We start from the raw sequence: 20595 nt of genomic DNA on the forward strand, positions 1-20595 counted from the left end.
CTGGCACTCAAAGGGTTCCTCAGCCAGACAGAGGGCTCCTCTGGCACTCAGAGGGCTCCTAGGTCACATAAAGGGCTCCTCTGTCACTCAAAGGGTTCCTCTGGCACTCAAAGGGCTCCTCTGGCACACAAAGGGCTCCTGCACAGCTCCCCAGGCCAGGGCAGGAGCTGTGTGGGCACAGGGGATGAGCAGCAGGACAGCATCCCTCACTCCTGCCCTGGGCATCTGCCAGGGGTCTGCTTGGGGCAGGGAACAAAGCAGCCCCCATGCTGGCCTCTGGTGTGTTCCTAATTCTTCTTTCCCTCATAGCAGTATCAACTGCAGGAACATGGTGACGCCAAGGACTTGAAGAGTCAGGTGAGGTGAAGTTTGCCCCCAGAAATCTGGATACTGCATGAAATCAGCTCCAGTTTATCTTGCTCTATTTGCATTGTGTTTCTACATTCTAATTTTTACCTGCTTGCCTTTCTGCATGATCCACAACTTGTATTTGGGTCAATTAGCATTCCCTAATGAACACTGGTAGCCAAAAGCATGCAGATATCTCAGGAGTAACTATTATAAAGTCATCTACGACTTCCACTGAGCTGTCTGTGTGAACCTTTGCACTCCCCTAAGAGTCCCAGTGATTCAAAACATGACTAAGGGAGATGGGTAAAGGAAAAAAAAACCCTATTCTGTCTTTTGACATGTGTGTTGGACAAATTCAGCTTATATTGGACAAATGTGCCAATTTTTTCAGCTCTGATAATGTGCCTTTGCTGATAACATTTATTTCAGATAGAAAAAAAAAATCTCATTTTTCTTGTTGCTTCATATAAAGACATCAACCACAGGGTTTTGTACTAGTTATTAATTTTATAAATTTCAAACAAAGTGTGGTTCTACACAGGTCATAATGGCCTAATTACAGGAAGTTCATTTGCACACTTTTTTCTTGTAATAAATTCATACATTCTGTATTGACTGGAAAAAAGGACAGGTAATTCTGTGCTCTTTCCCTGTCTGATTATCTCTCATCAGTCACAATATACAAATACATCATTATCAACACCATGGAAATCATGTAAGAAAACAAACTGTACCAATTCTCAGCTGGGGAGAGGAAATCTTAGCAGCTATTTCAGTCCAGCTGCAAGAAGAAATACACATTTTGGATATTTTTTCTTATTATTCTTATATATTTCTAATCACATATATATATATTTGAAGTCTTTGAGTACTTTTGGAGAGGAAGCACATGGCCTTTCTCAATCCTGTTTACCCAATCCTGTTTGACATATCAAGACTCTAAGAAAATCATAGATAATAAAATGGCTTCTCATCACACACACATGACCAGAACACGACACACACAGAGCTTTGCTGTCACTGGCGAGGAAAGCCAGAGCTCAGATGTGGTTTGGCTGCAGCTGTTTGTGTTCAAGACAAGCAGCACTGGTCTGGTTCTCCACCTGGTGGGGTTCCAGGTGAGAGAGAGGATCAGGCTGATTCTATTTTAGCCTGGTTTACTAAAAGCAAGACTTGTGTGTCGTGCAGCTGCTCATCTCTGCAGCCCACCCACACCTGAGTGAGCACCTCTGAGGGCAGTTTTGAGCATGTGAAGTTTCTGAAGTTTCGCAGAAGAGCAGCAGGGCAGAGAGAGGAGAGCCCAGGCAAGCCCTCAGCTGGAGGGCAGGGGTGACCAGCCCAGGCCCAGGAGCACAGCCAGGCTCAGGGCCAGCAGCAAGGGCTGCTGCAGCATGGATTTTCCTGGGATCTGGTGTCTTCTACAGCCAAGTTTTAGTCACAACCATTACTTTTAATTGACTTCTAAATGGTCACTATAGCATCTTCAAACAACACTGAAATGAAATCCTTATTTGAAAACTATGATTTTTAGGTCCATCTACCTGAATAGGATGGTGTCAAAGACCTGCAGACAGAATAAGCATACCCTAACAGACACATTAGTGTTGCTGGACTTTACCAAATCATCTTCTAGACTGTACATGGAAATTAATTCCCTTAATTATCACTTTGCTTGACAGAAATACACTAATTAAAAGACTGTCCTGTATACTATTTAAAAAACTCAAAAAAGTCATCAAACTCCATTTTGTCTCATCAGCAAAGCCAGAAGGTTGCTCCTTTGTCTTTCCATCCATCAGCAATGTCACAAATCTTCAATTTGGCAGTTTCATACACTCAGGGTAACCCTTCCCTCTCTCTCTCCCACACACAAAAGCTTACAATTCTCACTAATGTGCAATCAAAGCTCCCTAGCCCTTCCCTCTCCTGTGCTTAGGGCAGGGGTAGACAGCAGCACTGTTCCTGTGCAAAAATTACTGAAAGTAATAGAGAAACCAGAAGGAACTCATTTTAGAGAGAGGATAAAGTAATTGCACTATAAGAAAATGTCGCTGCATATTTCCTTAGGGGACTGAAAGGAATCTATTCTTCCTGCAAGATGCTGATAACCACAGTAGACCAAGAGGATTCATGTTCCTGAGAGCCTACATGTCAGTTTTGAGGTAAATGACCAACACAAACAGGCAAGCTCCTACCTCTATTGAACAAAAAAAATCTTCCAGAAAGGTTCTTTAGTCATGAACAGAAATGTAAAAAATCACAGAGTTTAGATATGGAGGGTTAGAAGAGCCATGGGATTCAATCACCACTGTGCAACTTATAATCAAGCAACAAATCTTCACAAGCAAAAAAAAAAAAAAAATCTGACTAAGCCTTTACCTGTTCCAAGGCTTTTTGTCAAGCAGACCTATCTGCCTGCTCCACAGCTATCCTGACTCCCACACTAAGGTACTTGCAACACCAGCCTCCACTGAGACAAAAAGGAAAACATTCGAGTCCCTGCGAAGGTGAGAGCAGAAATGATACACACACCTACTGCTTTGCTCAGAGGCTCAGTTAGTAAAGAGTGGGTTTTGGTTTGCTTCATCTCCATTTCTAGTGCTTTTAGTGCCCTTTGTTATTTACATAAAGCACCACTAGTCTGAGGGTTAAACAAAACATCCCTAAGAGTGAAAGCCACTCACTCACTCTTGAGCTTCTTCTGGGCTCATTTTTACCGGACTGATCTTTGCCTGTTTGCAGCTTTTAGTCAATATTTATCTTTACTAGCAGCTAGTTTAAATAGCTACTTTAGCTATTTATCTTCACTAGCAGTATTTATCAGTACTAGCAGCTTTTGTGGGACATAAGACCCAATTACCATCAAAATGTCTTCATGCCTTAACAGCTTCTCTAAATGAGCTAATGGCTTGTATAGGAATCATAACATCTGTAATCACTTTATATTATACATTACATCCTTACGTGGCAGAGATTTGGTACAGTCCTTTCATCAAACATCCTGGAAAGAAGTATTTAACAACAACACTTTATCCACTCATTGGAGCATCTAATGCTCACTGCCTATTTGCAATGCTTAAGTATATTCCAAATGGGGGGTGAAATGTATCTACTCATAGCCCAGCACACAAGGAAAGCATGCAGTCTACTCAAACATGTGACAGTAAATGGCATTCAACTCAATTCTCGGCACCAAATGCAAAGGTTGTGATCCAGCAACCAGAGACCGTAGAGGGGGCAGAGGAATGACTTAGACTGTAAAAAGAGTTCAGAGTGTTCTTTGTCACAGTAGCTGTTACACGTCTTTACTTCCCTGCTTAGCCCAGGCAGGAGCTGCCACAGCCCCGTGCCAGGTGTGGAACGCTGTGTCAGCAGGGCCTGCCCGGCCACCGCGGCGCGGAGCCTCTGATGGTCCCAGCCAGAAGTCTCCTTCCCACAGCCACCCTCAAGCGGGGTGTTTTTGGTGTTGGCTGACAGCAAAAAGGGCACATTTGTGATGATGTATCAGCTGGAATTAAGGAGGACAGGGAAGGCACAGCCAGAGGCAAGCAAATGGAAAAACCTCCAGGTGACCCCAGGGTGGAGCAAGGACTCGTAACCACCACGTGCCCCTCTGCAGTGATATGGTGCTCAAGCAAAGTTGCCAAAAGGTGCGTGCATAGAGACTCTTCAGCTCTGCTGTCGACCTAATTTAGGCCACATCTTCTGAAACAGTTTGATAATCAATGCGAGAAGCATTTTTATCCTCTAATACTGAAGGTAGGTTTGATGTTTTCTGGATGTTTAATGCTCCTTTCAAGTTTGTTTTTCCCAGCTTGCCAGGTGGACAGCACAGTTCTCATCTGTTCATGTTGATAAAATTTTAGTGAATTGTGAACCTTAGAGCTTGTGAGAAAGGCAACTTTGATCCAGTGTCCACCCAAGATCAAGACAGGTGGACAGGGTCCTGAGGAAGGCTGGTCCTGCTGTTCAGCTGCCAGCCCTCTGTTCTGCTGGGAAGCTTTTGGCCACCTCACTTTCCTTCGTGTCTGACTCTACTGAGGCTGTGCTGCAGGAGTCGTTGTACGTGTCTGAAAAGGAGGACATGGGCATTGTCACTACAATATGTCTACAGGATTTTGCATCTACAGTCTCGAGGTTCTTTGTTAAAAGCCTGGAATAAAATAAAATATAAAATCACAATTCTACTGCTCTCCTAATTCCTTCACAAAAGGCAAGGGTGTACCTGCTGAAATGGTGTGTAACTGCAATGTGTGCCTGGCTTTGTTTTTATTTTGAAGCACAGGACATGCCAGTGAAATGAGAGCCATTGTTGGGCTGGTGAGATGAAGGAGCAGCAATTACCAAACTCCCTTTATACCACAGCAAAGAATCCTGAGGTTGAAAAAGGATTTCCTCCACTTAAACAAACTGACCAAAAAAAAAATCAAAAGAGACCAGTAGCTCAGAATAAAGTGCTGGTAGCTCTCCATCACAGATCCCCAGGGAATGGCTGTGCCAGATTTTGCTTTCTTCTGCTACCAGAAGAAAAGCAGGACACATTTGGTAAATTGTATTTAAGGATGGACAAATATTAGTCTGAATTGTAAACCTTTGATATGCAGAATTGCTCAGATTTAACTTTTCCAGTGCAACCTGCTTGGGTGTTAGGTCAGAACCAAAGCTGTGACTGGATGACTTTTAGTGCTGATTTGGCTGAAATCTTGCCAGAGCCCTTCCTGCAGCTTTTGGAGCCAGCTGTGAAATATGATGAAGGCAGTAATGATTCATGAAATTTTAATGTTTTCAAACCTATGCCAGAAGCACAGCCCTGATGCTGGTCTGCATCCAAAGTCTGTCCATGCCAGGATCAAAGCTGTCCTGCAGGCACACCCTGTGTGTGAGACACTTGGGCTCCCTGTAAAGCAGCCAGCCTGAGTACTGGTAGCCATAGAAGTTGGATGAGAGATTCAAGTTCTGCTCAGGTAGGGGAAAACAATTAAGCCAGGCCAAGGAACGCTGCTGTGCCTGACTAGCTGTGACACCCAGGCACCAAATTTCAGCTTAGCTCAGCCATGTCACCAGAGACTGCAGCACAGACATGCACTCAGGTGAGTACTTCAATACAGAAGTGCACTTTTTATCACATTTTTTTTTCTATCACATTCTTTTTCAATATGGAGAAGAAAACAAACAAACCAGTAACACATTTTCTCTATTACCTGCATTGCTGGTCTTAATTATGCTGTTACTGTCCCCCTCTGCTGGCTGCAATATGCTGGAGGGAACCCAGTCGCTTTTCTCAGACACCAGCTTCTTCACTAACCTGAAACTCAGAGAACAGTCAGTGAATTTTCCTACATTTCTCTTCCCTGGGTTGTGTTTCTTAGAGGTGCATGTTGGGCTATTATTCCCTGAACTAAGGAAGAAGGCAGAGGGCCCAGGGCAGTCCTACTGGTATCCATACAGAATCACTGTGTTGGAAGAGACCTTCAAGACCACTGAGTCCAGCCAGCCCTAACACCTCAGCTAAACCATGCACTGAGTGCCACATCCAGGCTTTTTTAAAACACATCCAGGGATGGTGGCACCTCCCCAGGCAGACCATTCCACTACTTTATCACTCTTTCCATCAAAAACTGTTCCCTAATATCCAACCTATATTTCCATCTTTTCCAGGAGGTTCTGGCTGTCCCAGCTGTCCAGTTTCTCTCTCTGCCATACTCACCATTGGCCATTCTCTCCTTCCTGCACGAACTGCACTAAATCTCCATCCTCGAGAGTGAGAGAATCTGGGAAACAGCTGTCAAAACTGCCTTCGACCCGGAAGAGATTGCTCCCCTAAAGGAATGAAACAAGGCACCAGAAAAAATCATTATGAATGAAAGAACACTGTGCAAGAGGTTTTAGTCAAATACTGAATTAGGTATTTCAAGCTGGCAGATATTTCTTCTGTAGGGAGTTGTGTTTTATCATGCCCAGATTAACCATTACTCAAAATTTGGATAGATCTTTTCTCTGCATTTAGACTTTAGGCTTAACCCACCAGCCATTATTCTGATATAAAAATTGGGTTTGTGACACCAGGTGAAGTTATCTGGAAAAGTCTGAAATTACTTTTTAAAGACTCAGAGTTTTCCCTCACTTTTGTAGCAGGCAAAGTGACAGCTTACAAGTATTGGTGGCTTTTTATGATCCTCATCCTGATCAACAAAATCTTGTAATAATCTTCCAACACCCCAGATCAAATTTCCATTTTCTGTATTCCCACACATCCATGGATTTAAGGCTGGTATGAACCCAAACTTTACAGGCTACATTGTGATCCTTAAAGAGGAGGAAGTTGTGCTGGGAAAGGGCAGTGTAATTTTAAAAAGCAATTACATTGTTAGGGTTGGTCTCTTCCTCCAGATCAGAAGAATTGGAGAGTTCATCCATGCTGGAAGGGATGGCTTCAAAATCTTCAAATGTGTCTAGAGAAGGCATTTGTCTGCTGGGCCAACCTTTTCAAAAGACATAAACCAGAAAGAGTTAGCTATCAGACATTAGCCTCTTTGATAATCAGTCTGTAAAATAAATGTCACAGGTTCACTTCCCATTCTTCCACTTACCAAATTGCTGGTACTTTTTTGTAGCTTGTTCCATGGTTTTGCCATAAAAATTATGTCACAGCCATTATTCAGTCTGTAAAAGCCTGCACCACTCACTGTCCCTGGTGTGAGAGCAGTGTGTGTGGCTGCAGTGTTCACACCCATGGATATTTCCAGTGCTCAGCATTGCTCAATCCCTTCAGCTCAGGAGGTTCAAAAAACAGGGACCAGGAATCTTCCAGCAAATGATAACTTGTGCTGACATGACTTTCAGAAGGCCATGATTCAGTTTCCAGCTTACCTCCACATGTTTAAGTACAAAGCCATGGAATTTTGGTTGACTTCTTATCTCCATCTCACCCCAAGGTGATATTACTACCTGAGGAATTTACAAGACTATACTCTGGAGCAGGCTGCAAGTGCAGGGAGGAGACAGAGGAAACAGCAAGGCACAAAGACAGCCAGGGGGGTGAGGAGAGATCTCAGTCATATTTATGCTGCTACCTGTCTCACTGCATGATTTTCACCAGAACCAGCCCAACCCAGTGGAATGGACTCAGTGAGAGATTTCCAGCCCAAGCTCAACAGCCAGTTTTTCCTCACCTAGAAAGGCAGGTCCATAGGATGTGTCCTGAGGGAAACTGAGGCAGAGCCTTATGAGACCTATCTGCCTGAGGCTGCCATGGTGCAAAAGTAGCTCAGGCTCTTTTGTGCATCATCTGCACTTTCCTGCACTTGATGCCTGTCCTTTTCTGGTGGGGATGGGGATGACTACAGTCCAGCTCAGAGGAAACAGGGCTCTTTGTGCAGATGGCAATCATCGTCTGCACTTTCCTGCACTTGATGCCTGTCCTTTTCTGGTGGGGATGGGGATGACTACAGTCCAGCTCAGAGGAAACAGACCTTGCATCTACCAAATTCTGCAGCCCTGACAGATACAAGCTGAATGCAGTCAGTCAATTTACCATGTGCCTTCCTAATTAGTGTACCTGCTGGGCATTAGCTGATTCACAGGGACTTGAGTTGAGCAGATGCTGAACCAAGTTCTTTACATCCTGTGGGCCATTGCTCTCATCAAAATGAAGCTCTGACCACAAGGCATGGAGACAGATGCTCAAAGACTGGGATTATGCACATCCCAGCACACTCAACCCACACCAAACCCTAGCCTGAGGCAATACAAAACTCAAGGCAGGCAATTCAGGCAGAAAACAGAAAAGTGACCTGTTCTGGGAGAAATAGGTTTATTGATTGGTTTATTTAATCCCCAAGGCAGGCAGTTCAGGCAGTAAACAGAAAGTGACCTGTTCTGGGAGAAATAGGTTTATTGATTGGTTTATTTAATCCCTCCCCATGCACATCCTCCCTGCTATATGCACTGCTTGGTGCAACACATGTTCATGCAGCTCTGCAGCCCCTTCTGCCACCCAGGGACTGTCTGCTCCCACAACTGCAATCCAGTTTCCAGGGACACAGGGACCTTCTTCCAGCACAGCTGCATCCCCAGCTATGCCCCCACAGGTATGGTCTGGTCATCTGTGCTTTTAAAGGTGTAAACCAGCCTCTGAAGTGACACTCTCCTGTACCAGTTTATTCACACCAGCAATACTAGCAAGGGTCTAAACATACAAGAATATGCTGATTCTAATTCACTACAAACTACTACTGCAATTTTAGTTCAAATTCACAGGCTGGACTACAAACACCAAGAGAAAAATATATATCCCTCTACCTCATCAGACAAAGCTTCCACAGTCTTTTGTCACTGTCATTTAGAAACCTCACCAGCAAGAATTCCTTACAAATACATGCATCAGCCTCCCTCTTCCATACAAATCACTTTTCTAATTTCAGAGTCTAAGAAACAGCTTGTTTCTCATGCTTAATTCTTATAAAATAAGACATCAAATTCTGAGCTCTCTTGCTTTCAATTAAAATAATTATTTTCAGCCTGACCTCAGAAAACCAGAATCTGGGGCATTGTTTCTAAGCTTGTGATCCAAGTTGTTCTTCATTGTTTTGATGGGAAATAATATTCACCAAAAGAGAAAACTCTCCTTATAATAAAGAGAGTAAATATTGTCATAAATGTAGTTTGCACTCTCAAATTGAGTTTACAAATACTTTTGTTTACCTGTCTGTGAAGCAGATCTAGGTACGGATCTCGTGGTGGAACCGGCATTACATTTAGTCTGGGCCAAAATGGTGTTCTCAAAAGCATCTGTGACAGGAAGTACAATTTGTGTCTTCAAGGTGAAACAGTGACCAGACAACCAGTACAAAGTGAATTCCTGCATCACCTCTGCAACTGACAGGCTCTTTAACAAACAGGTGGACTGGGGTCCAACAGTTATAAAAGAGGAGACACATGACCAGCACAAATGAGTGAAAGGACAGCAGCATTCCACAGAAAAACTGTAAGTCTGAGAAGGACAGAGAACAGCGAAATGAATCAAACAGAAGTATTGATGTTAATTAAGGAAGACAATTCCTGAGTGAACAGTGCAATGTTCTATTTCATTACAGCTTCTTCACCCATTTTTAAACATATTTTCCTTGCAGCTTTTCAAATCATTTTGTAGGTGATAATTTATGGTTTTGATCCTAATCCATACAGCAGCAAAAGGGGAGATGAGAAATTAATGATTTCACCCTTGATGAATGCAACAGGATTTTGGGGGCATGGGAGTCCCTTGTGTTATTACCTCAGACAGAGCCCTGGCAATAGCAGCAATATCTTCTGGTAAAGGGATGATAATATTAATTGTTTCCTACTTAAAGATACTCAGTCTGGTGAGGGATGCTGTGCAGCAGTACCTTGTTTTTAACCTGTGAGGTGCAAGTCAGTTCTATGCTGCAGATAGTTCTTGCACCTTGAAATCTGCCCTGTCCCTGCAGCCACAGGGGATGCTGAGATCAGGCCATCTGTCAGTGAGGGAAGCAAGGGATAAACCCCTCACTTTGGGTGGTGCTGGGTGCCAGCATGGTTCTAAACATAGTGCCAGGGGTCACTGGCAAAAGGAAATATTTTGCAAACAGCAAAACTACTTCTGCTGCCTCTGAATTGTTTCTTCCAACCTCTCTGTTCCTCTTCTGCTGGGAGTGCCATGGGGGAGAGCTCTGATATTTGACCAGTTCCATCACTGACCTGTTCACTGGCTCTTCCTACCAAGTTTTTGTGCAGAACAACACAATGCTATGAAAGGAGTCCTCCGCACACATCTCTCTCCTGTCTGTCCTGCAGCAGAGGTACCTGGCTCCTTGTGTCCCCCTGAGGCAAATGGTCTGGGGAAGGGGAAGGCTGACAATGGAAGCTGGAGATCTTCCAGTGGCTGAGGAACAGCATCCCAATTTAACTCTTTGGTACTGTTTATTAAACAGTAATTTATTAATCTGCTGCAACAAATTGGTGGAAATTCTGCTTGTCTGAAATGAAACACTGCACTTGAAATGGCTATTAATGCACAGTCCAGCCTCCCCTGTAGTCTTCATGCACATGGTTCCTGGTTCTCTCATTAAGAGCAGACCCAACAGGGGAAGAGGGATGCAAGTGGTCAGACTGCAGGTGAAGGTGAAAAGGAGCCCCTTGGCTCCCTGCTGCTGCTCCCTAGGGAGGGAGGCAGAGCCAGGCATAAAATCCAGATCCAGGTGACAGTCTAGAGCTTTACTTCCCAAAACAGGCAGAGAACTGGGAGTTTAATTCAGGCCCATGCCTAGGTGAATATGAGTGCAGGGGACAGGCAAGGGAATAACAAGCTGCCTTTAACCCAGTTATGGAGATAAACTGACCCCAACCCCCTAAGGGAGTCCAGTGTCACCCACCAGCTGTGATGAGATGGGAACTCAGTGAATAATATCAAATGAGGTTTTCATGCAGGATGGAAATACTCCTACCTTCAAACCCCAGGGGAGTTGGGTCACTCTTTATTTCATGTCTCTTGACTTTAACTGCAGGAACAAGGGGACCTGTGTGGAGTTTACAGAGTCACAAGGGTGTAAATAGTGTTAAAGAAACTTGCTTTCCTACTACCTAAAAATACTAACTACCTAACACTTCTAATTTCACCCAGAAGAATCACCAGCCCCTGGGTTCTAGCTGGTGAAGATACACACTTCTGTGAAGTGGATAGGGAAGAGACCCCTTTAGTCAAAAGATTGTGAGATATCACAGCAAAAGAATCTGCTTCCCTTCGGGTCTCACAGACGTTGCCTCTCTCTCTTGCCCAGGAGATGGCACTAATTGAGCAGACCCGCAGTCCCAGCCTTCAGCCGTGAGCTGGCAGGGCACAGCCCTCAAAGCCAAGGCTTCTGACCCACACGAGTGGGGGACACCAGCCACAGGTCCGTGTGCAGCCCCTGTCCTGTGCCCGACTGCAGGTGTGGGGGGAGCTGAGCTGTCAGGAGGGTCAGACACAGCAGCAGCTGCAGCCTCAGAAGTGATGACCACGACACCCTGGCTATCTGGGCTGATGCTGAGACAAGACTCAGGCTTCACTTATTTTGTCATCTGAAATATTTTCTTAAAGCAGCTGCTGTAACTAAAACACTTAATTGAAAAGCACTGATTCTGTTTTCTAGCTTTGAAAATCATTGCAGAAGTAGCTTTCTCAGTATCCCAAGAGATTGCCAACAGTCTTCTGGCAGACAGGATTCTAGGATAGGACTTTTTGATATGAAACTGTAACAAATTTTAACTTTCATTGCAATTCACACATGCTCTCTTTGATACACCACAGTAAAGAACAACCCTTGATTGCCCATTTTCTTTGTAGATATGTGCTTCATTATGTTCCCCAGCTTTGAAAATAATTATTAGGAAATAACTCAGTCTTCCCACAATTTAGCAACTGATCATGTATTTCTGAGTTGTTGCTGAGGGCAAAAAGCTGTAATAACCTCTTCTCATGTGCTATGCCCATCACTTCCATGTGAGGATGTTCTAGTGCTGTGGTCTAAAGGTGCTGTCAAAGAAACATTTGTAGGTAGTGAGACTATCACATCCTTCCTCTGCCCATCAACCCCACTGTGCCCTCATTCCCTGACAGCCTCATTGCAGCCAGGGATGGGGCTCATATCCTTCACAGCTGTTGAGAAGGCAACAGACACTGAGCAACTTTCTTCCTGGCAAGTACAGAGCAAAGATTTTTGTACAAATTAATTCTGCCATTTTTCCTTCTATTTTGATTTGTGAATTGCCCTGAAAATCTTAACCTTGCAAATCAGTTCCTCCAGACAATTCCAGGAACTGCCAAAAGGTAGTATATTCAGAATTCCATGTAAAACTATATGTTCTGTTGTTAACATTATCCCTGATATGTAGGCATATGTACCCACAATGCTACTGGAAACCTAACCCCACATCAGCCAAAATTTAATCCAGTTTTCATGGACACCAGCAATACTTTTTGAAGCCTACAATAGAGAAACTGGGAAGAGTCACTCTGTGTGCTGACAGCACACCTTAACACACATTCAAAATATCCTAACCTGCCTGGGGCAGGTGCTACACTGGTGCTGACTCTTCTACTGGAACATCCTGCCTTTGCAAAAACTGAGCCTGAGGTGCTCACTGTGTGAGCAGCATTTGGCAGCGAATGTGCCAGGCAGCAGGCAGGGAGAGGGGGAGCTGAGCAAGCAGCAGGACAGTACCTTTGGTGACAGCAGAAGCATTAACTGTGGTGCTGATGGAGGAGGCTAGGGAAAAGCGACGGGTAACTTCTCTGTCCTTAGATTCTGGATCTGGGAGAACAGACAGATGCAATGCAGGGCAGGGTTAGAGGTTAATAAGCACTGGGGGTAAAAGATGTTTAAAGCAAAGCAGCAGCTGGAAAAGGGTAAAGAAAATAAAGGTTGCTCCTCTAAAACAGAGAGAAAAAATACCCTCAACAAGGTGAGAAGCACAGAAAGTGTTATTATGGACCTATTTTCAAAGCAATTCCAATTGCACCTATTTTAATACTTCAGAAAAGAGCCATGCCAATTATTATTTTAGCAACCAACTAGTGTCCAAGTACAGCTACAAAACACAGAGAAATGAGCATGATGGCTGGAATGGGGCGTGCGTCTACAGATGAGGTTTGGATCATTTTAGACACTGAACTGCTTGTTCTGTGATGACTGACCTGAAATACACTGAAAAACAAGCATGAATGATGGTTTGGAGGTCACATTTGTAATTTCCAAAATTTAACTGTGTGAATGCCTGAAAATCATCTCTGAGCTTCTGTCTTTACCAGTGCAAACCAGCTTGGAGAAAGTGAAGGCTACAGAGTGGTTTTTTGTTTCCTTATTTAGCATCCTGCCTTTTCTCTAAGTTTGCTCAGGAGTAAAGACACCGATTCCCCACATTTTACTATGAGATGTACAGAGGTTGTGCCCACCCCAAGGAATATGAACTTGGCTCTGCAAACCAGGATGGTAATGCTGACCCAGGGGTGGGGAGATGCAGGGTGCTTTGAGTGTGGACTTGGATACACTTTGGTGCCAGCTCTGGGATGGCTGCCCCAGGGATCTCTGCTCTGATGGAGTGCAGGATGCTAAAGTTTCTTCTCCAGACATCAGCATTTCTTTGACTAAAACACCATAGTGATTATGTACATTTTTCCAGCCTGTCATATCCAGCCTAGGTAGACAATTCAGCATTTCTCTGAGAATCCATGCTCCACTGGCAGTTGATAGCAAATCTTGTTTCCACCCTAGTTAGTTGGGGTATTATATTGTTTAGACCTTCCTTTTTACGTGCTCTGGACAGGAGCAGACACAGCAGATCTGAATCAAAGCACACTCAGCTCAACTCACCATCCTTCACCATGGCCAGTAACAAAAACCTTGAGACAAAGTGTTGAGGATTAGGACAAGCTGATTGCAGACACTTCCCTGTTCCCTTCTCCCAGCTTCCAACCAGCCCCAGCAGGCAGCCCGTGCAGTGCTGAGAGGCTTTGCCTGTGGCCATGGCCACGGCCAGCCAGCCTGTCTGCCAGCAGTTGCCTGTGGCCAGGAGCAGGTCAGCCCCACAAAGTGAAGCAGGACATTGTGCAAGAGGTGTTCCACAGGAATCTCAAGTAACCAGACCCAGCAAGGCTTTGAACTCAGAGCACCTACAGCTGAGCTCTTCCGAGCTGTGCTTCACTGCCTGGAACACTGAATACAAGGCAAGACACTTCAAATGACAAGCAAAACTCAGATTAAAAAGTAAAAGAGGCTACAAATGAAACTGTAAATCTAGACTCACAAAAATTACAGCATTATTTCTGAAAGCTGTGTTCTGTCATTGATGTTCCTGAGTCACAATATTTAAAATCCACTTATTTTTATATTCAGGCATTGAACTTTGTTTGTCCATCTTGGCTCTCACTACCACATGAAGCCTTAATCTTGTAGCCCAATCTTAGAGCAGTGCTGACTCTTGGTGCATTCCTATCTACTTTACCACATTATAATTTAATGCTTCTGTATTTCTGCTTCTATGCTTTCATCTTGGTTCTTCCTCCTTTGATGCTCACCCTCTCCATCACTGCATACTAACCTTTTGTCTCACAGAGGAAATATTATTTATCAGAACAGGAGAAAAGCCACACAAAATCAATAAAGGGAGTAATTACAGTATCTTTTCAGAAAGTGATTGAAATTAGTCATTCAATTTAATTTCTATTCACATTTCTTTCTTTCCTTTAAAGTCTCTTCCTTGTACAGCCTTCACAGGAACTTGCAGTGCTCTCTGTTCACAGATATCTACTAAACATTTATGCACAAATACCCAAAACACAGCATTTTACAGTGTCATATAACATAATTAAGTGGAATAAAACCCCAGATCTCCTGAATTCTGGTTCCCCATTAGGCCACAGCTGAACAATATTTGATAAAACAAAGATGTCCAACCAATGAATGATTTCACACATGAAAATCTCATGTTGCACAACAGATATGATACTCTTCTTCTTCAAGCCTGTAAGCTGCTGAAAGAAGTTGCATTGATCATTTAAAACCAGTTGACACTTTGACCCTTGAGAGAAACTGGAAACAAATGTTATTTGCACTGTGCACCAGTAAAAGACCCAACCAGCAGCCCAGAGGCTGCCTTGCCAGTGCTGCTCTGGGAGCAGTTTTTGGTGACGGTGTCTTCGAGCAGAGGAGCCACTTGTGTGCACCAGAAAGGAGCATTTGGGTGAGATGCAGCAGCACTTTAGGAAACGGTGATGGATGGCACCATGGGATGGAGAGAACATTGTGGGAGTGCAGGAGACAGATGGCCTGGGACCAAATGCTGCATGGGTGGTTTTACCTTTGGGTGGAGCTCTGCGGTTGGAAAGACCTTGCAATGTGAATCGCTTTCTAGCAAGCGCTGTGCGCTCAAGGTTAAGGCTGCTGGAAGCATCAACTAGGAGAGAGAGGGAGAGGGAAGAGAAATAAGGAAGGAAGGGACAGCTGTTCAGCTCATGGCAAAGGAAAGGTTAGCACTGGATGACAACTAAAAAGAAATCAATAAATTTTGATTCAGTTCAAGCCTGAGCAAGAGCTAATCAATCAGAAAGGTGACATGAGGTCAGGGTGAGTAAACCAGCTGAACCAAACAGAGCCCCTGGGTTGAGTTTGGCTCACTGAGTTTTAATGGAGAACAACAACAAAACAAAACCAAAGAATAACAGGTGAAGGGAGGTAGCTCTCATCAAAGGAAAATACAATTTAGCAGCAAGCTAGTGCCTTCTGTTATGGAAACACATCATTGGTTGGAGCAGTGAGTTGTAGGGAGAAACAAGAGAAGAAGCCTTGCAGTGCAGGACATGCAAGTGTTGGGAGCAGTCCCACTTCTGCAATCCAGCACTGCCCCTGAAGAGTCTGCCCTCACCAGCCCTGTGGCTGGTACACCTTCAGCCTTACCTGCTGAAACCTTTCTAAAGCCTCTGAAGCTGGCAGAGAGTCATGCAATTGAGCCCTGATTTGCTGGGATGTAAGGATGCCATGCCAGCAAAGCTCACATGCCAGGCTCCTGCATGAATAATCAGCCATGCTGTCTGACAGCTGCCTCTGCAGAGATCAGTCCCAGATGGATCGAGGTCCTGAGGCTCTGGGCTTGAAAGATACTCAGTTACTCACATTGCAGGAAACAGGTGGACCTAGATCAAACCCCCAGATCCACACATTCCTGCCAAATCCTCCATCTGCTCCTTTCTTGGTGTGGGCAGATAACACCCACAAGGTTTATGGCAAAGGAGCAGGAGAAAAACCATGTGTTGGGTGCCTGCTTCTGAGCCTTGGGATTTAACCAATAGGTTTTCCTCCTCTGTCACATAAAAATCTTTAGGGGGACAAATGAAGACCAAAAGTACAAAAGGAACACAAAGAGACAGTGAATCCACACTGACAGACAAGCAACAGACAGATAAGCTGTGCTTCCAAAGGAAAGTGCATCCCATCACTTCCTGATTTGCAGCCAAGATAGTCCAGGATCCGAGGTGCCTGCATGCATAGGTGGGTGTGAGAGGAACAGACTTTAGCAACACAGCAGAATTATGTCACTGTGGTTGAGCTCCTTCTACCCAGTGCCAGCTCTGGGCCAGGCAGGTGCATCTGGTGAGGAGCTGCTCCCGAGCAGCAGCCTCAGCTGTGGGGCTGCCTTTGGCTTCCAAAAAGCCTGTGTTGGCCATTTCCTGCCATGGCTGCTCCCACTGCCAGGCAATCTTTGTACAAATACTGTAGCTTATAAAGAATTTAAAAACCGGTATGTAAAATATATTTACTTCCTGTTTTCTTAGGGTAAGAAAATCCAGAGCATTTAATAATCAGAGAGTCCCCCAGGGAGTACAAGAGTGCAGGTGCAGAGGGTGGGCTCCTGTGCTCTTCAGCTCTGCAATTGAATCACTTCACTGAGGGACCCCTTTGCATTTCACAAGTACCCACAGCCTTTCTGCACCAGCAAAGCATCGGTCTCTAAAGTCATGTTGTCTCCACCTGAGTCATTCAAACCTTTTCCTTCACTCTGCAGGTATACCAAATAACCCTGGGAATTATTTCCAAACATAATAAGAGCCAGGTGCTGATGGGCAGCAGGTTGAACAAGAGCCTGCAGTGCATACTTGTGGCAAAGAAAGCCAACAGCATCCTGGGCTGCATCAGGCAGAGCTGTGCCAGCACTCCAGGGAGGTGACATTTCCCCTCCTCTCAGCACAAGAGAGACTCTCCTGCAGTGCTGTCCTGGGCCCCTCAGGACATGGGCATACTCCAGTGACAATCCAGTGAAAGGCCATGAAGATCATTAAGGGATTGCAGTGGCTGACATGAGGAGAGAGTGAAAGAGCTGTGATTGCACAGCCTGGAGAAGAAAAGGCTCAAAAGCATATTATAAAATAAAGATGGAGCCAGATGCTTCTCAGAGGAGCCCAGCGAAAGGATGACAGGGGCAATGGGCACAAATTGAAATATGGGAAATTCCATTTAAAAATGTGGGAAACCCTTTTTACTGTGAAAGGGGTTAAGTCTAGGACAGTGTCCCCATGGCAGATTATGGAGTCACCATCCTTGGAGCTGTTCAGAACCCAAATGGACACGGCTGTGAGCAGCTTGCTGCAGCTGACCCTGCTTTGAGCAGGCCAGTCAGACAAGGGGGTCCCCAGAGGTTCCTGCAGGATTTGTTCCTGTTTTATTTCAAGGCAGTGACTCCACCAGTCAGGTCCACACAAAACACTGGTTTACATGTAGAAAACTCTGCCACAGCCACTTATCAATAAGAACAACAAAACTGAAATAGCTTGTCAATAGTACCCTCCCCTTCTGTACTGCAGAAACTCCCCAATATTTTAAAATAATCTGTGTTCACATTAACTACAACGATATTGGAAGCATTTTACAAGCAGTAGGTGGCACAAAAGAGACATTTTTGGCAGAGCCCCAGGCTCTGTGCCGGGTGTTGGGACATTTTTGGGTTCAGCCCCCTGCAGAGCCCCAGCCGTAGGTGCCTCACAGGGACACGAACTCGAGTTTTGGTGGGACATCTGGAGCTGGAGGGCATTTTGCTGGCTCTGCAGAGCCAGGTGTGCAGCTCAGGATGCACAGGACACCCGAATCACCAAAGAATGGACTCACTGCCCAGCCCTGCAGGAAGAGCCTCGCACCAGAGGATGAGGATGCTCTGGGCTGAGCCAGGGATCCCAGCCAGAGCCCTGAGGAGCTGCTCATGGGAAAGCAGAGGACAGAAGAATGACAATCAGCAGGAATGTCAGCCCTGTTCCCACACTCTTTAGTAAGCTGGACAGTTAGAAAACATCAGTAATCTTCCTGGAATTTTTTTTTTTAAAGGGGTTTATAAATTTAAAAGGAAAAGCCACTTTTCCGCTTCTTGAATTAGGAAAAAAAGTCTAAATGTTTTAAAAATAAAATTTTACTAAAACAAAAATTTAAGATTGGGTTTCTTAATGAAGAATCCAAAACTTCTTTCCCAGCATGAAAACCTAATGCAGTTAAAAATCTTTTGGTGAAAAGCCTATTTTTCCAAGAGAGATAATAAATTTTCTTTTAAAGTATATTTATAAAGGAGCTGTTACTTTATGCCTCATTTGGGCATTAATCTCTTAAGACCTCACAATTTTCTTTTTTCATATTAGTAGAAAATTCTTTGTTCAACATTAAGACATATTGCCTAAAAGAGAAACTGCTATCAAAAGATTTTTTTCTTCCTGCTGTCAGATGAGATTCCATTTCTTTATAGTGTTTATTTTTAACCTCTGTTGTATAGAAGATCTGTTGTACTTATGGCCTCAAATAATGGAGGGACTTTCTGTGACTGCCTGTGGGTTTATTTACTGTACACCTGAGGAGAACTGATATACAAAGAGGAGGCAAAAAACTGTCCTTGACTTAAACAAAGAAATCAGTTAGCAAAGTCTGTAGAAAAAAAACAGATTAAGTATGTCTAGAAATTAACTTCACCAGGATGCAAAAGGTTAAAACATATATGCTATTGTCCCCTAAGTTCTATTTTTAAACAACATAAGTTGTATAAAGAGCACTACAATGGATCAAAACTCAGGACTTAAAAACCCTAAACTGGTAATGCTCACAAATTTTCATGGTACAGTCATTCAGCTTTGTAGCATTGGTTTTTTTGATGTTGGGTTAAAACAACGTAGATTTAAAGTATCCTCATCAAACTCCAGAAATATGTGCAAATATAAAAATATTACCCTTTGGAAGCAAAAGCTCTGTGAGAACTCCTACCTCTCTTTTGTCTGGCGCTGGGACTGGAATTCCTGTTTTTATTGTTTGATGCATCCACATTTGATGTCTCAGATTTGTTTTCATATATACTGGATGACTTCCTGCTATACCTTGGGACAAAAGAAATACAAAAATAGTAACATTCCTGTACACATCTAATAAAGCACTGAGTACTAAGCATTCTTTTTTACCCTCAGACATGGAAGCCTAAGGAACAAAGGGCTGGTTCTAAAATGCTGTGTGCTATAAATGCCTGCATCTGTGCAGGCATGTGTGTTGGGGAAAACCCATCCTGCCTCCTCTCCACACCACACAGTGAAGGATGTGTTTCATCAGAGTTGAGAAGGGAAAAATGGAGAAACAAGCTGGTTGTCTGCACAAGTTCTTTTTGCAAGTGCAGCAGATTTGAAAGGGTTGGAGTGAGAAGCCAGGTAAGAAAAGACAACCCAGATTTTCCTTCCTTTGCAGCATAAATACATTTGACTCCAGGAGACAAAGGGATAATGGATGGTTATGCAGAGGTCATACCATGCATAAGCAACATATGAATTCTATTGGCTTCCCCAACTTCTGTTTTTTCTGCTCTTTGGAGCATGAATCCCAGTGGGATATCCCTGTCTGCAGCTGAATCACAAATGGGAGGACCCACCTTGACAAACCTGCCCAGGTTCTGGCCTTGGGTGATGGGATGGACCCCCCTGGCCCAGGTTTGTAGGACGTTCAAGCTGCAAGGTTTTCTTGTGGTTCTTTGCAAATGTCTGGTGGTTTAATTTGGGTGTTTGACTGTTATCTTTGGCAGACTGCTCCACCCAAATCATTGTATCTACACATTTGAAATACTCTTTGCCAAAGTGCTTGTTATTGACATGTATCAGCAATTAAACTGCTGCTTGCAATTAACACGTGAACTGCTACACTTAACATTCACAGGGCTTGTTCTGCTGCAAGGGAAGGTCCAAGATATCATTAACAATTTAAAAACATTTTAAATACTAGAGATTTGTGAATACCTTTTCTAAATATAAGGCAGTCCAGTACTCATTGTTTTGCATTTGAACTTCTGACCTGTTTCTGATGGAATCTTAGCAAGGTCTCTGTTACCTCCTGTACTAAATCAAAATGTGATTTTGCAGCCTAATGTCGGGTACAAAATGGGGCTCAAAATAAACATGGGAACAAATCCAAAGCACACTCACATTTCCTTATTCTTTTTCCTCTCTTTCTTCCCAGCTAGGCTGGGATAACTGAGAAACATGCAACTGACAGAGTTAAAGATTTACAGCTGTGAGAAAGACACCAAGAAAATACACGAGCTTTTCTGAAACAGCATCTGCAGCCAAATTCCAAGAGTTTCTGTTTATCCATGTTCACAGGATATTTTTACATGGATGTATAACTGCATCAGTCATTTCCAACAAAGCAGATAGTTAAGCAGTTAGAACAATAGCCTATTTAAGTTTCA

The 20595-nt window shown here is 43.9% G+C and overlaps 1 protein-coding gene across 8 annotated transcripts in view; it reads right to left on the reverse strand.

Annotated features, from left to right (window-relative positions):
• Nucleotides 1–838: 838 nt before the first annotated feature.
• The window catches only part of MCF2L2 (MCF.2 cell line derived transforming sequence-like 2), a 145774-nt gene continuing 126017 nt past the window's right edge, over nucleotides 839–20595 (reverse strand). For 5 of the 8 annotated variants that reach the window (XM_039713650.1, XM_039713647.1, XM_039713644.1 and 2 more), the window contains exons 26-34: nucleotides 19134–19243; nucleotides 15205–15300; nucleotides 12570–12659; nucleotides 10815–10886; nucleotides 9055–9141; nucleotides 6715–6833; nucleotides 6059–6171; nucleotides 5553–5656; nucleotides 839–4421 (exon numbers count right to left, since the gene is read on the reverse strand). In XM_039713650.1, the coding sequence (XP_039569584.1) occupies nucleotides 4321–4421; nucleotides 5553–5656; nucleotides 6059–6171; nucleotides 6715–6833; nucleotides 9055–9141; nucleotides 10815–10886; nucleotides 12570–12659; nucleotides 15205–15300; nucleotides 19134–19243 (892 nt within the window). In that variant the 3' untranslated portion in view covers nucleotides 839–4320. The remainder of the gene's footprint in view (nucleotides 4422–5552; nucleotides 5657–6058; nucleotides 6172–6714; nucleotides 6834–9054; nucleotides 9142–10814; nucleotides 10887–12569; nucleotides 12660–15204; nucleotides 15301–19133; nucleotides 19244–20595) is intronic. The other 3 variants (XM_039713648.1, XM_039713651.1, XM_039713652.1) reach the window with 3 other exon arrangements.

This window comes from Passer montanus, unplaced genomic scaffold (assembly GCF_014805655.1).
Source record: "Passer montanus isolate IOZ18808 unplaced genomic scaffold, ASM1480565v1 scaffold29, whole genome shotgun sequence".
NCBI classification, from domain to species: domain Eukaryota; kingdom Metazoa; phylum Chordata; class Aves; order Passeriformes; family Passeridae; genus Passer; species Passer montanus.